The 15,324-nt window shown below is 47.2% G+C and overlaps 1 protein-coding gene across 2 annotated transcripts in view; it reads left to right on the top strand.

The window, feature by feature from the left end:
• The window catches only part of ZRANB3 (zinc finger RANBP2-type containing 3), an 88,534-nt gene extending 75,956 nt beyond the window's left edge, over positions 1-12,578 (top strand). For both annotated transcript variants that reach the window (XM_075609523.1, XM_075609524.1), the window contains 3 exons: positions 9,089-9,476; positions 10,740-10,871; positions 12,334-12,578. In XM_075609523.1, coding sequence (XP_075465638.1) covers positions 9,089-9,476; positions 10,740-10,871; positions 12,334-12,432 — 619 coding nt within the window. In that variant the 3' untranslated portion in view covers positions 12,433-12,578. The remainder of the gene's footprint in view (positions 1-9,088; positions 9,477-10,739; positions 10,872-12,333) is intronic.
• The last annotated feature ends 2,746 nt before the right edge of the window (positions 12,579-15,324 follow it).

Raw genomic sequence — 15,324 nt, forward strand, 5'->3', positions numbered from 1 at the left:
CCCCACCCCCACCACCCCACCCACCACCCCCCCACCCCAACCCCACCACCCCCCCCCCACCCCCCCCCACCTACCACCACCCCCCCCCCAACCCCCCCCCACCCACCCACCCCCCTCCCCACCACCCCCCACCCCCACCACCCCACCCCCCAACCCACCACCCCACCCCCCCACCCCCCCACCCCACCACCACCCCCCTCCACCCCCACCACCCCCCACCACCCCACCCCCCACCCCCCCCTCCCCCCCCCACCCCCCACCCCCACCACCCTCCCCCCCCCTCCCACCCCCCCTCCCCCCCACCACCCCCACCCCCCCCTCCCACCACCTCCCCCCTCCCACCCCCCCTCCCCCCACCCCCTCCCACCCTCCCCCCCCTCCCCCCCTCCACACCCACCCCTCCCCACCCCCCACCCCCACCCCCCACCACCCACCCCTCCCCCCTCCACCCCACCTCCCCCCCCTCCCCCCTCCCCACCACCTCCCCCCCCTCCCACCCCACCTCCCCCCCCCACCCCCTCCACCCCCCCCCTCCCACCCTCCTCCCCCCCTTCCCACCTCCTCCCCCCCCCTTCCCACCTCCTCCCCCCCCCTTCCCACCCCTCCCACCTCCTCCCCCCTTCCCACCTCCTCCCCCCCTTCCCACCTCCTCCCCCCCTTCCACCTCCTCCCCCCCCTTCCCACCTCCTCCCCCCCCCTTCCCCACCTCCTCCCCCCCCCTTCCCACCTCCTCCTCCCCCCCTTCCCACCTCCTCCTCCCCCCCTTCCCACCTCCTCCCCCCTTCCCACCTCCTCCCCCCCCCTTCCCACCTCCTCTCCCCCCCTTCCCACCTCCTCCCCCCCTTCCCACCCTCCTCCCCCCTCCACTCCCCCCCTCCCCTCCTCCCCCCTTCCCACCCTCCTCCCCCCCCCTTCCCACCTCTCCCCCCCTTCCCACCTCCTCCCCCCCCTTCCCACCTCCTCCCCCCCCTTCCCACCTCCTCCCCCCCTTCCCACCTCCTCCCCCCCCCTTCCCACCTCCTCCACCCCCCCTTCCCACCTCCTCCTCCACCCCCCCTTCCCACCTCCTCCTCCACCCCCCCTTCCCACCTCCTCCTCCCCCCCTTCCCACCTCCTCCTCCCCCTTCCCACCTCCTCCTCCCCCCCCTTCCCACCTCCTCCTCCACCCCTTCCCACCTCCTCCTCCACCCCTTCCCACCTCCTCCTCCCCCCCTTCCCACCTCCTCCCCCCCTTTCCACCTCCTCCCCCCCCCTTCCCACCTCCTCCCCACCCCCCCTTCCCACCTCCTCCCCACCCCCACCTCCCCCCTCCTCCCCACCTCCTCTTCCCCCACCTCCTCCCCACCTCCTCTTCCCCCACCTCCCCCCTCCTCCCCGCATGCTGTATATAACAGCCCATACATTAGTAAGGTAACATTATCTATTGTTATAGTTTGCAACTCAAACTGCTGGGAATATTGGCAACAAATGATCACAAGCAGGAAAGTGTTACAAAGATCTTGCACTGCTGGGGAAGTGGGCTGAAACCTGCTATAGAAATGCAAATTATGCTCAGTATTAAAAAATTAAAAATGGCATTGAGTTGAATTCTAAATAATAATATACTAAGTATTATCTAATACAGAACTGATTTATTTAAAAAAACCACATGTAGGATATTGCACGGATTGCGCCTTTTCATTTCCATTTCATTTCTTGGTTGCACAGAGCAGGAGAGATTGACACAGCTCTCATTAAATAAACACGTTTCTCCCCCCAGGATTAAAATCTGTTAACATTATTCAGCAAAAAAAAGAGAAGGTGATAACGCCTTGTGGCTGGACAGCTTAAATGGGAGTAAAAACTATTTTTTGTGAGCGTCAGATAATCCAGCAGTGCGCAAACTGCCTGCGCAACCCCTTACCTGCTGCCTCCTCGGTCAGGCCCCCCCCCCCCCCCTCGCCTCTAATGATGCGTCAAATGACACTGCTGGGTCATGTGACCCGCGGTGTCATTTGACGTCACGTCTCCATGGTAACGGGCGTCATTTGACGCCGCGTTGCCATTTAGACGCATGGACAGAAATCCAGTAAGTAAATTTACAGAGGCCTCGCGCTCTTAGCGCGGGGCCTCTGTAACCGCCGCGCAGCCCGCGAACCCCCCCTGTTTGCGCACCGCTGAGATAATCCATCGGCGGAATGTATTACCCGGCGTCGGATAATCCGTCCGACTGACAACGAACCGTCGGATTGCGAGGACCACCTCTATTTTTGAGTGTTGTGGATTTATTCTGTTTCCGTAAAGTCTCTCGTTTTTTTAACTGCCACTTCAGAATACATATTTATTTTTGGCAACGCATTTTGTTGTAAACCCTTTGTGTAAATCTATTGATTGGAGCTAATGCTTCGTCTGTTGTACATATTCGTTCACGTCTATACATTTTGACTTTTACGAATGTTGTTTTTAATGTGTTTGGGATGAAAAGATGCATTAGTGTAATAAACCGTTTACTGTAAATGTCTCCTGTATAATGCAGCTTCCTGTCTCTTTATTTTTCGTTAATTATACATCTATAAAATATATAGTGCTCGTGTTTTTCTAGGGTAAATTTCGTCAAAATTCTTATTTAAGTACTTTTTTGAAAAGATAATCGTTCATCAATAGATCCTGTGCAAAGTAGCATCACCTCGTCAATGTAGCGATGCTATGTGTATAGAGAAGGCTTTATCTGCATTGAAGATGTGTTTAGATTCCAAGTAACCTTAAACACAAATTATCCCAATTAGGGGCCATAGAAAACCCCACAGCCATTCCTTTCAATTTCCTTCAATGCAGATTAATCCACTTTGCTATGTGTATAGAGAATGGATTATCTGCATTGAAGGAAATTGAAAGGCATTTGGAGGAGCTCAAATTATACAGGGAACCTTTTACAGTAAACGGTTTATTACACTAAACACTTTCCTTCCTAATCACCGTAAAAACAGCGTTCCTAAAAGTCAAATGTATTGACTTGGACGCATATGAAGAATTGGACGAGGAAGCAACAGCTTTAATCGATTTTACACAAAGGGGTTTCCTACAAAATGCGTTCCCAAAATAAAATCTGACATTAAAAAATGAGAAACTTACTATACACAACATACAAACACAGTAATTTTATTAGCACATGCAGTGCCAGACACTCCAGTCATAGGTGATAGTACAGGGGAACATTATCATATAGTGCAATTAGAAAACACAATTACAGATGTACCCCTCTTTATGTCCCTATATGTATGACTATATGTATATACCAGGGTGAGGTCCTGAGTCCCCCTCCCCTGTACCTGAGAATATGCCGCCTGCAAAGAACCAGGCTGGAGTCCGACAACGCAGCGGGACACGTAGTTTGTAGATAATAGTACTTTATAGGCAGGGAACACAGGAATCACATGCAGTGGCCTTCCATGTCAGGAGACCAGGCAGCACTTAAAGCAATATACATGCCATATAACAGCCAACCTCGCTGGGCAAATGTCCCACAGAGTCACTACAGTCCCGGTGGCCCATGTGCTATCAAAAAGGGCCACTGCAGGTACCAGCACAGCGTTGGAGCGCGTGTACTGTTATATAGTTGATGCAGGTACCAGCACAGCGTTGGAGCTCATGTACTGTTATATAGTTGAAATGGTTGCAGACCTATTACTTTACAAGGGGGGGTCGTGCCCAGAGTACTATGAAGTCTATTGGTATATTGTTTCCACTCTATTCAATGATAGTTATCCCCATTCAGGGCTCGAGATGAGTAACAATCGGAGGACTCCTATATTGTGTGTGTGTGTGTGTATATATATATATGTATATGTATATATGTGTGTATATATATATATATATATATATATATATATATATATATATATATATATATATATATATATATATATATATATATATATATATATATATATACAGTGTTCGACAAACCTATACATTTGCTCGCCCCGGGCGAGTGGATTTAACCCCCGGGCGAGTAAATATTGGCCCAAGCAGCACACGTTTCGTACTAGGTGGCGAGTAGATTTTTTGGTGATTTGTCAACCACTATATATATATATATATATATCAAAGACAACACAAAAATTAAGTAGCGCTAAAGAGGATATGAAATAACCCTAATAAATGATAAATTATAATAACATATTTAAAATATTAAAATAAATTAATATGACCACAATTTAACCTAATAATATCTACAAACCATAACGTGATAGTGAAAAAAAAGGAAAATCCAAATTGAATGTTCCACTCAAACAAAAAATTCAGAGAGAAATATAGTCCCAATAGAAGATCCAGGGAGCATCTTTGCAGGTTTAAGGGTAGTGGTATAGCCAACCACTTTTGGAATCTATGAACAAAAAACAAAGGCGCAAGCTCCATAGCACATAACTGAGAAAAAATAAGGTACATTTATTTAAAAAATCAGCAACCCATAAGAATGTGCACTTACAGGATTTTAAACAGAACCATTCGTGGGAGAGAAATCTCTATTGTGGTCATCTGCGGTGGTAGGGTGAGTCCCAGGTTTGCAGAGTGGATGTAAACAGCCCAGGTTCACCATGAATTGGCAGCAAGATATACAGGTATCCAATGCCTGCACGTCCTTTGCTCCCTCATACAATGGTTGCTAACACTTGAAATTACCGCCAGCCGGAGCGCAGGGAAGCCAGGGACTCCAAATACACCAACACAAACGCGATGACGTCACAGCTCTACGCGTTTCGTCACACTGCGGCGACTTCGTCAGGAGTTCTCCTGTGGCATAGCTCCCATTCCTAGGGAGATACCACAGGGGAATAAAACTAACCTTTTAAACGAAAAATAGCCTTCGGAATAAAAAGTTTTTTTTAAAAAAAGGTAATAAGTTTTTCAAACGATAATTTCCTTGGAAATAATGTTTAATACATTGTCAACAGTAGTTTTTTAACATGAATAAGGTAACATGTTGTAGTTCATGAATTCATTTAATGAATTACATTTGAGTGTTTTTAATTTGAATAGGCCCCCCATGTGGCACTGCTTTATTGATGGTTCTTAGTGTCGTTCCTTATATATGGGGGAGGTGCTTTTATTCATATGAACACATTTTCATATCTTTAGTGCATACCCTTATTGTTGATTTTTGAGTGCATTTTATTATATGTGTATAAATATGTATGTATTGTAATATTTTGCAAACATTAGGATGTTAGAATTCCCAACACCTAGCTTATTCAAGTTTATTTGACATTTAATTCTGTCGTGCTATTAAAGATAACATGGCAGGCATTTTTCATGCATAACCCTAGTTGTATATTAATCTTTATCTGTACTCCATTGTTCGAAGTAAATGTCCCTTTGTGGGTCTTGTTGTGCATAGACCATGGTGGTGTGGAGACGCATTCCTCTTTTTTGGAACTTGGGACTGATTCTGCCCCTTGTGGAATATTGGCCACAGCTTTTCCATTATGATCATTGAATCTAAATAAGGGGTATATATATAGTAGTACCCCATTGACCGTGACATCACCCCCTGATGAAGCACTCCTGTGCGAAACGCGTTGAGGTTGTCACATTACGCCTTCACGTCATCCCGCATACGGGGTGGAACCTCCCCATCAGCTGCGAGCGGCACAGCCACTTGGATGTTCGAGCAGAGGATTCCTCTGTTTGGCGTCCTTACACACGGCCGCGTGCGGGACACTGCAGCGGCGTCCTTACACACGGCCGCGTGCGGGACACTGCAGCGGCGTCCTTACACACGGCCGCGTGCGGGACACTGCAGCGGCGTCCTTACATACGGCCGCGTGCGGGACACTGCAGCGGCGTCCTTACACACGGCCGCGTGCGGGACACTGCAGCGGCGTCCTTACACACGGCCGCGTGCGGGACACTGCAGCGGCGTCCTTACACACGGCCGCGTGCGGGACACTGCAGCGGCGTCCTTACACACGGCCGCGTGCGGGACACTGCAGCGGCGTCCTTACACACGGCCGCGTGCGGGACACTGCAGCGGCGTCCTTACACACGGCCGCGTGCGGGACACTGCAGCGGCGTCCTTACACACGGCCGCGTGCGGGACACTGCAGCGGCGTCCTTACACACGGCCGCGTGCGGGACACTGCAGCGGCGTCCTTACACACGGCCGCGTGCGGGACACTGCAGCGGCGTCTTTACACACGGCCGCGTGCGGGACACTGCAGCGGCGTCCTTACACACGGCCGCGTGCGGGACACTGCAGCGGCGTCCTTACACACGGCCGCGTGCGGGACACTGCAGCGGCGTCCTTACACACGGCCGCGTGCGGGACACTGCAGCGGCGTCCTTACACACGGCCGCGTGCGGGACACTGCAGCGGCGTCCTTACACACGGCCGCGTGCGGGACACTGCAGCGGCGTCCTTACACACGGCCGCGTGCGGGACACTGCAGCGGCGTCCTTACACACGGCCGCGTGCGGGACACTGCAGCGGCGTCCTTACACACGGCCGCGTGCGGGACACTGCAGCGGCGTCCTTACACACGGCCGCGTGCGGGACACTGCAGCGGCGTCCTTACACACGGCCGCGTGCGGGACACTGCAGCGGCGTCCTTACACACGGCCGCGTGCGGGACACTGCAGCGGCGTCCTTACACACGGCCGCGTGCGGGACACTGCAGCGGCGTCCTTACACACGGCCGCGTGCGGGACACTGCAGCGGCGTAGCAGCTGTTGAGCATTCCAGTTTGGCATCTTCTCCTCCCGAGTGCTGCGAACAGAAGTCCGGGGACCTTGCTCGCTGGGCACCATCTGTATACCCCCTTTGGATTCATTTGTTCTCACTCGAGACTGCGGGGAGCCTGCTTTTTATTATATCTCGTGTTTGCTATATGTGTGTTAGTATGTCTCTAATACACTTGTTTCTCAATTCACTTCGGTGCGCTGTCTCCTCTCTCTCTCTCTCTCTCTCTCTCATACATATATATATATATCTCTATTATATAGATAGACAAACACAACCCACACGGTGCAGACAATTAAAAACATTTCTTTCAAGTAAGAAATAAAATAGAGTAAACTCGTGATGAGCATAAGTATTGAGAGTTTATCGGTGTATAGTGGAAGATCCCGCTGCTCCGTTTGGAGGGACTTCTGCGCTGGAGCTGCGGTGACGTCACTCCTAGGCTCTGGTCTTGGTAAGGAACGCCAACGAGGACAAATTTCCTCAGATCCTTTCTCCACCAACACATTAGAGATATGCGCACCAACGCCGGACCCTTACAATTCATATAAGATATCATTTCCCCACTCCACTGGCTGTGTGTCCTCAGTAGGAGTGAGATTTGGTCTAAGTTTAATATATATTTTTTTTCACGTAGGGAGTCGAGCTCCTTGGCAACTGAAAGTGCAAACTTGTTGATACGGGGATCACCTCTGGATTGTACAGGATAGAATGTGGATTGACTTTTTAACTTGGATGATTTTTGGTTCTAGGCTATTACTGCGAGACGTGGCATTTGTTAGTGCTGCATCGGAGGCATAGTCCCATTTCTTTATTTATAAAATGTTTTGCCAGGAAGTAATACGTTGAGTTACCTCTCGTTTTCATGTAGGTCAATGCCACCTCCCTCATGTTCTAGAGCCTAGAACCTGTAGCTGTGGCATATCCTTAGCATCTTACGTGATTGGGGTACTTTGTGTGTACAACCTTTCTGGAGATGGTTGATCACTAGTTCGTTTGTGTAACGAAGGCATGATTAAGGTGAGACTGTTCCGTTTATTGCCCCGGTCAGATGACCTTGGATATGAAGTTACTACAGGATATTCATAACGTTCCCTGAAACATTGGCCAACACACGGCAAGCTTTCCTTTCCCTGCAATGGGAATTTAGCCGTCTTCCCACATGTAACCGCTCTGCTGCCTTAAGGGCCCGAACGCAACAGATGAATTTAAAGCAGCAAGCCTGCCCACAATTGAAGCCGAACCACTCTTGTTTTCAGCTTTGGAAACCCCCTGGTTCCCGAGATGCTTAGTTTTTAGGTGCCGGTGCACTCACCTGGTAATTTGAACATGGCCGTCTAATAGGAAGGCACAGTGGAGAAGAAAACACAGCACATAAAATTGTAAGTATCGCGAGAACTGGAGGGACCCCACAGTCACTCTCCGAACAACCTGCGACTCTCGGCTGGAATACTGTACAAAAACCAACAACAAATAGGTGGATTTGCTGCTTTCAGTATGAATATTGGTGGCTTGATGGATAGAATGTGTTCTGGATGGGAATACTATACTAATAAAGGCCTATACATTCTGATTTGTACAAATGCATCTAAAAGAACAGAGACTTGTGGGGGCCTCAGAAGATCACATGAAAAACTTGTGATGGGCATTTAAATATTTTACTACTAACAAAATGCACAGAATTTACTGAAGAACCTTCTTTTTTTGGAATGATAAAAATATGTTTTTTTTATTACGCAAGATCGGCACATCGCTTAAACATACTCCTTCGGTGCTATTGTAGCACAATGGCGCGAGTGGTTTTCTATCCGACCGAAACCTTGAACGGTTCATTTAGAATGAAGGATTTCGGATTGAACCTGATTTTAAAAAAAAACACCGACCAATCATCTGATAAAGACCGGGAGTGGGGGAAGCGTTCTCACGCGGTGCTCTTCCCACGCCGTATAAACATGGCTGCGCGGAAATGCGGCCATATGAGAAGAGGCAGCAGCACTATGTAATCTTCCCCTCCCCCCCGTTACCATGTCAGGTGGCATCTACACTGTTTGTGAGGAAGAAACCGCTAAGGACCAAAATGTTACTATTTTGTTATTGTGATACATTATGAAACACTGGAAACCAGATTTATTTATTTTTTATTATTCTTGCATATGAAAAAGTATTAAAATATAAATTAAATAGACCAATTAAAAAAAAAAAATCAACAGTTATCCCTATTTATTATCATACAGAAACCTATAAATATGAATTTGCTAGTTTTTCACAGTTTGACATTTGGAGGAGTTATTATTTTACAGCCTGGATAAATACTGCAGTTTCCATTTAACGTGTGATTACTCATTTCATCAAATGTATTTCTAATTACAGGTTGGAAGAGGGAAAAGATCAGTGTTCTGCCTGGGATCCGCCTGAGACGGGAACAGATTGCTCTGCACTGCGCGGCTATTTGCAGGCGGTGGACAGTGCAGGAAACCCTCTGTGTCTTCAGTGCCAGGAGCCAAGTTCTCAGCCCGACAGACTGTGCCTGGCGACGGCCTGGGACACACGGTTTTGTTCTCAAAAATGCCAAGACGATTTCCTCATGCGCTCCAGCCAGGGCTACATGCGGGCTAAAGTATTTGAAACGGAGCATGGTGTCTGCCAGCAATGCTGCTTAAACGCCCAGGAGCTTTATCTCAGTGTCAGAGATGCCCCCAAGAGCGAAAGGAAGGCTCTTCTGGAGAGCACGTGGATGGCACAGCTTCCACTAGCCCAGGTAAGGGTCAAACATTTCTACAGACACAAATGTTCTGTGTTGTATGAAACGTGTTTTGGCTTCTAATTGTTCCAGAGAACGATCAAGGTGATGAGAAACGTTCTCTCACAACGGAGCTGAAAAGTGGCTGCGGAATTCATTGTGTTCAAGTCGCTCTTTTATTCTGCGCCGACTGTTCTCGCTACGTCCTAAAGACGCGAAGCCGGCAGTGTCATTTATGAAAATAAAGATCAACTATAGAGATACACGCAGTGGCGACTTTCCCATTTTCCAAAATGTCTGCACCCCCCATATACTTTTGCCGCGCTGTCTGGCCTATCGGGCCTGATGGGAAGGCACTTAGCTGTTGCGGCCACCTCCTTACCTGCCGCCCTCCTTCTGAACCGTAGCGTCAAATGGCATCATACCGTCTCATTACCATGGCAACGCGACATCACATTTAGAAGGGGTGGGCGGCAGGTAAGTAGGCAGCAACAACTGCGAAGTGCGCTGGTTATAAGTAGATAAAATCTGCATTTCTGTTGCATATTTTAAGAGCAGTATCTCCCCGGGCCTGCAGATTAAGCAGAGCTCAGGACATGCAATGTGCCCATGCAATGTTTTCGCACGCCCATGTGGGAACTCGCCACTGCGTATTATGTCCGCACGTCCTGAATTAGAAGAACTTTGCACGCCCGCAGTTCTGATAATCGGTTGTATATTAAGCTTGGTTATATGTATTCTTGGTAAATTAAAATGGAGATGTTCCCTTCCCCTCTTATAATTCTAAATGTTATAAATGATCTCTATGGTTGCTTGGGACTTTGAAACATGTCGTGTTTTGTCGCCTGTTAAATGTGTTTTTCCTTATTTCCTAATTGATTCCCGGGTGATAGGTGTTGACACAATCAATACACTTCTAATTCCGGCGAAAATGTAAAACAGATGGACGTTGGTTGCAGCTTAATGGGGAAACAATGAATATCTTCTAGCACTCCGAAATGTGCGACCGTATTTCACAGCAAAAAGTGTCATTCACACTCATAACTAAACACTTTGAGTTACGTGACAAGCTACGCTCTTTATTCTTGCACTGAACCCATTAAAATGCATACCTGACAGCTCTTCAAATAGCATGGGGGGTTGGATGGGAATGATAAGAGGACAGTGGAGAGTTGCTATTCCTTTTATCTGTAATGTTTTCATCTATACAGTAATTGCATCATGAGAATGTCAGCGTATTCTGTGCAAGCCAAACCAAGCACGTGTTATTGTTTCCCGCAGTTAAATGAACTTATTCGGAACCCCGCAGAAGGCCAGTTCTGGCAGGTGGATCACATCAAACCAGTTTACAGTGGAGGAGGGCAGTGCAGTTTGGATAACCTCCAGACTCTATGCACTGTTTGTCATAAAGAGGTACTGTATGAGCACTTTATGTTTTATAGCAATGTGGACTCTTCCTGTTCTTACCTTTTTGTTGGACAAATATAGAAAGCATAATTATTTTATTGTGAACCAAGATACACAATGCACTGCTCCTGCCATGGATGCAGTGAAACCCCTCGAGGTTATTTCTGCGATCAGCTGCAGAGTATTCCCAAAGAGTGAGTCGTGTTCAAATAGTCATTATTGGCCAATAACATCTGTAACTAGTAAAAAAATATATATGTTTAATTGGTGGTTGCGCAATTATGAACTGTTTAACATGACATTCCCATTGATCTAGTTTGAATTATTCCTTTAACACATGTTTATTCTTTGCTAGCACACAACACTATGATTTTATTATTTAATATAAGTATTTGACTTATTCACGAGAACGCCGAGGTGACTTTCTCCCGAGCGTGTTTGTATCCGCTGCTTGAGGTGATGTTTTAATTGGGGCAATTTTTATGTCCTGTTTTTTTAATGGTTTACAAGATAAAATGCAAATTACCTGTGTTAGCTACACTTTTTAATTTCTGGAAATTCGGTGTCGCTAATGAGGCAATTTGACCAAACCCCAGCAGGCTGTCCTATGAGATAACTGCTTGATTTGATGAGTTGAGATGCACAGAGGTGGCTATTAGGCTCAGCAAGCTGCTTTTTTTGCTGGGTACAATTGCCATGTAGCAGAAGTCAATCATCAAATCAACTTACTAGGGGCCACTTCTTAAATTGTGGAGAACTAATCCATTGCTGTCTTGGAGAGCGAACTGTTCAGGTAGTATTAATAGCGCTGACGTACGGGCAGACACCTCTGCACGCAGACACCTCTGTACGCAGAGCTCTGCTGTATGTACAGTGAGAACAGGTGCTCAGACATAAGTTGCCTTGAAGTATTTAAGCACTTTATTTTTCATGTATAAAAAGAATACACGTCGTCGTTTTTGGAAAAACATTTATATTATGCTGGGAATGTACGCATTCTTATTAACACTTTATAAACCAGAGGCCAGGCTACGCGTCCACTATCATTACTTCACATCAGTAGGACTAAGCACGCCGACTTTAAAACGACAAATCCCCACAGGAGCCAGTATAAGTTTAACTATTATAGTCGTACCTTCCCTTTTTTTAGTGTTAAACCTCCATGATTTTCTTCATCTGTAGCGTCTTATCACCCCGGTAACATTTAGACTGCCGGAGTTCCACTTTAATCTTCTGAACATTTAATAGTTCCAACATCTCTGGAATGGGGCATCACATTTTTAAACTAAAGCGTTGCAAAGGGCAAAAAAGGAAACGGGTGTCAGTGCAGACTTGCTTTAAGTCAGATGGGTACCCACAAACGTTATTGCATCTGAACTATTCCTTGGCTCATAAGATGTCAATATATCGTCACATAATTACTTCCATTTTGTTATCGGCATATTAATGTATTTTCTGTTGTTTCCAGAGAACGGCAAAGCAGGCTAAAGAAAGAAGTCAGACGAAGAAGCGCTCCACTGCCTCCAAGTACGGTTCTGACATCAAAAAGTTTTTTACCGCGGTCTAAATTTTCGCCATATTTTGTATCTTATCCCCCCCCCCATGTAATTTCTCCTCCCTCCCCTGTGATTTCCCCCCTCCCCCCATGCTTTATTCACCACTCGCCACACTACTACTACACGTCATGAATAAAAAAAATTGTTGTATTAAAAATGTTGTTTTTTTTGAGAGAGCTTTAGCTGATATTTAACCAGCACGTATTTAGAATACCGTATTGTACCTATTACACGATCACCAAGTTATATTTTCAGTCTCAATTGAGAGTCCTGTCACAACTTCACTGCCTTTTTACACACGAGCACTAGTGGGGTTTTTTTTTGACATATGGTTAGTCGGTAAATGAAATTAGTTTTATTTGAACAGTGTGGAGATATCCCCATCACGTGTGGCGCTACATGTTCAGAAGAGTTTGTATTTGAGTATTTGGCAGGGACAGCGTACAGAGTGAGCCCGCCTTCCTATACTAGCGCTAGTTGAGTTATATTTTTAATCCTTTCTTTTTTTGTTATTGAGTGTAATAAAATAATTTTTCAATCAGTGGATGTGGTTACACCACCTCTTACCAGTATGTGTAATTAACACCCATGAGGTGGAGTGCATGGTACAACAGGGACCTTTTCTTTTGTTTCCTATTTCCATCTTCACACATTACCTGCTCTCACAGCTCTACCTCCGCACACTCCCACTTACTGCTTCCCAACGCCAACTCCCTCCCACATTACCTGCTCTCACAGCTCTACCTCCGCACACTCCCACTTACTGCTTCCCCAACTCCCTCACACATTACCTGCTCTCACAGCTCTACCCCCGCACACTCCCACTTACTGCTTCCCCAACACCAACTCCCTCACACATTACCTGCTCTCACAGCTCTACCTCCGCACACTCCCATTTACTGCTTCCCTAACCCCAACTCCCTCACACATTACCTGCTCTCACAGCTCTACCTCCGCACACTCCCACTTACTGCTTCCCAACGCCAACTCCCTCCCACATTACCTGCTCTCACAGCTCTACCTCCGCACACTCCCACTTACTGCTTCCCAACGCCAACTCCCTCCCACATTACCTGCACTCACAGCTCTACCTCCGCACACTCCCACTTACTGCTTCCCAACGCCAACTCCCTCCCACATTACCTGCACTCACAGCTCTACCTCCGCACACTCCCACTTACTGCTTCCCAACGCCAACTCCCTCCCACATTACCTGCTCTCACAGCTCTACCTCCGCACACTCCCACTTACTGCTTCCCAACGCCAACTCCCTCCCACATTACCTGCACTCACAGCTCTACCTCCGCACACTCCCACTTACTGCTTCCCAACGCCAACTCCCTCCCACATTACCTGCACTCACAGCTCTACCTCCGCACAATCCCACTTACTGCTTCCCCAACTCCCTCACACATTACCTGCTCTCACAGCTCTATCTCCGCACACTTCCAATTACTGCTTCCCAACGCCAACTCCCTCACACATTACCTGCTCTCACAGCTCTACCTCCGCACACTTCCAATTACTGCTTCCCAACACCAACTCCCTCACACATTACCTGCTCTCACAGCTCTACCTCTGCACACTCCCACTTACTGCTTCCCAACACATTTTTTTTAAACAACTGTGAACGACATTTTTAGTTATTTGGCAATCATTTACAAAGTCACATCCTCTTCCTCTTCTGAAACAGGCTCTGGGACATCCTTTTTTGAGCCCTGCCCTCTCTCTAGCAGTGCCCCAATTGTATCTAGTGACTGCCTGCTCACATGATCTTCCCCGCAGAACTTTGCATTTTTGGTCCTCTTTTGCTGCACTGACGGCGATTTAGTGAACCGGAGCCGAATCTTCGCCGATCGATCACAGAAGAACGGAGCAATCGACAATTTAGCTAATTACTTGTGGATTATTGATGTACATATTAATGGGAAAGAAAAAAAAACTGCAGCTTGGACTACTGCTTTTAGACAAGGTAAAACATACAGGACACCTACAAGCTCATTGAACCCCCAAAATAACCACAACATATATATCAGCATATAAGTGTCACAGAGGAGTGCTACTGAGCATGGCAATGTATATTTAAAACCAGAGACAGAGCTCAGTGCACATCCAGTGAAACTTATACACGGTACAGTGCCTAAATATATATGTATAGATATTTATAAAATAAAATGGTCTTTTAGTTTAACATTTTGGCCAAAGTGTTGTAAGCCCATGAGCCACTATTTAGACAAGGTATCAAGTACCACCAAAAAAAGGGGTAGTTTAACTTTTTTTTGTGCTCTTATACAGTTCTCCAAATCCCAGGGGAGCGATGGTGGATGTCAAAAGTCTAAACATACACAGCTCTCCAAATACAGTACCTGGAACATCATTGGTGCATGCTTGTGTTCTAGATCAGGGGTGCTCAACTCCAGTCCCCCCCACCTCATCTGAAGCTGGGATATCCTTAAAACCGGACATGTTGGTGAGTCATGAGGACCCCTGTTCTAGGGGGTGATAGCAGCCTCCCTGATCGAAACAGGTGGAGCCCCATCCACGTCACAACTCCTGTGAAGTTACCTGTTTTATTGCTTGCTTCTAGGGGAAACCAAATGGCTGACAAATCTTAGGTTAAATAGAAGCTGTGGCTTCCTATTGGTTGGCCATTTAAATCCCCTTTCCAATCCAGGAAGTAATACTGATAACTTCACAGGCAAGTATCACGGGAAACGAGGGAGCTAAAAACTAAAAGAACCCTGATTACAATCCTATAAAATGTAGGAGATTGCTGCTTTAAGTAATCCTACTATTACAAGTACATTCTTTTAACTGCATGAATAGAAGGGCCCTAAAGTTTGAGTTCCATCTCAAGGATATAATTAATTTGATGAAACTGGCTGCAGGGCCTTGCCAAGAGA

The sequence above is a fragment of the Ascaphus truei genome, chromosome 7 (genome assembly GCF_040206685.1).
Source record: "Ascaphus truei isolate aAscTru1 chromosome 7, aAscTru1.hap1, whole genome shotgun sequence".
NCBI classification, from domain to species: Eukaryota; Metazoa; Chordata; class Amphibia; order Anura; family Ascaphidae; genus Ascaphus; species Ascaphus truei.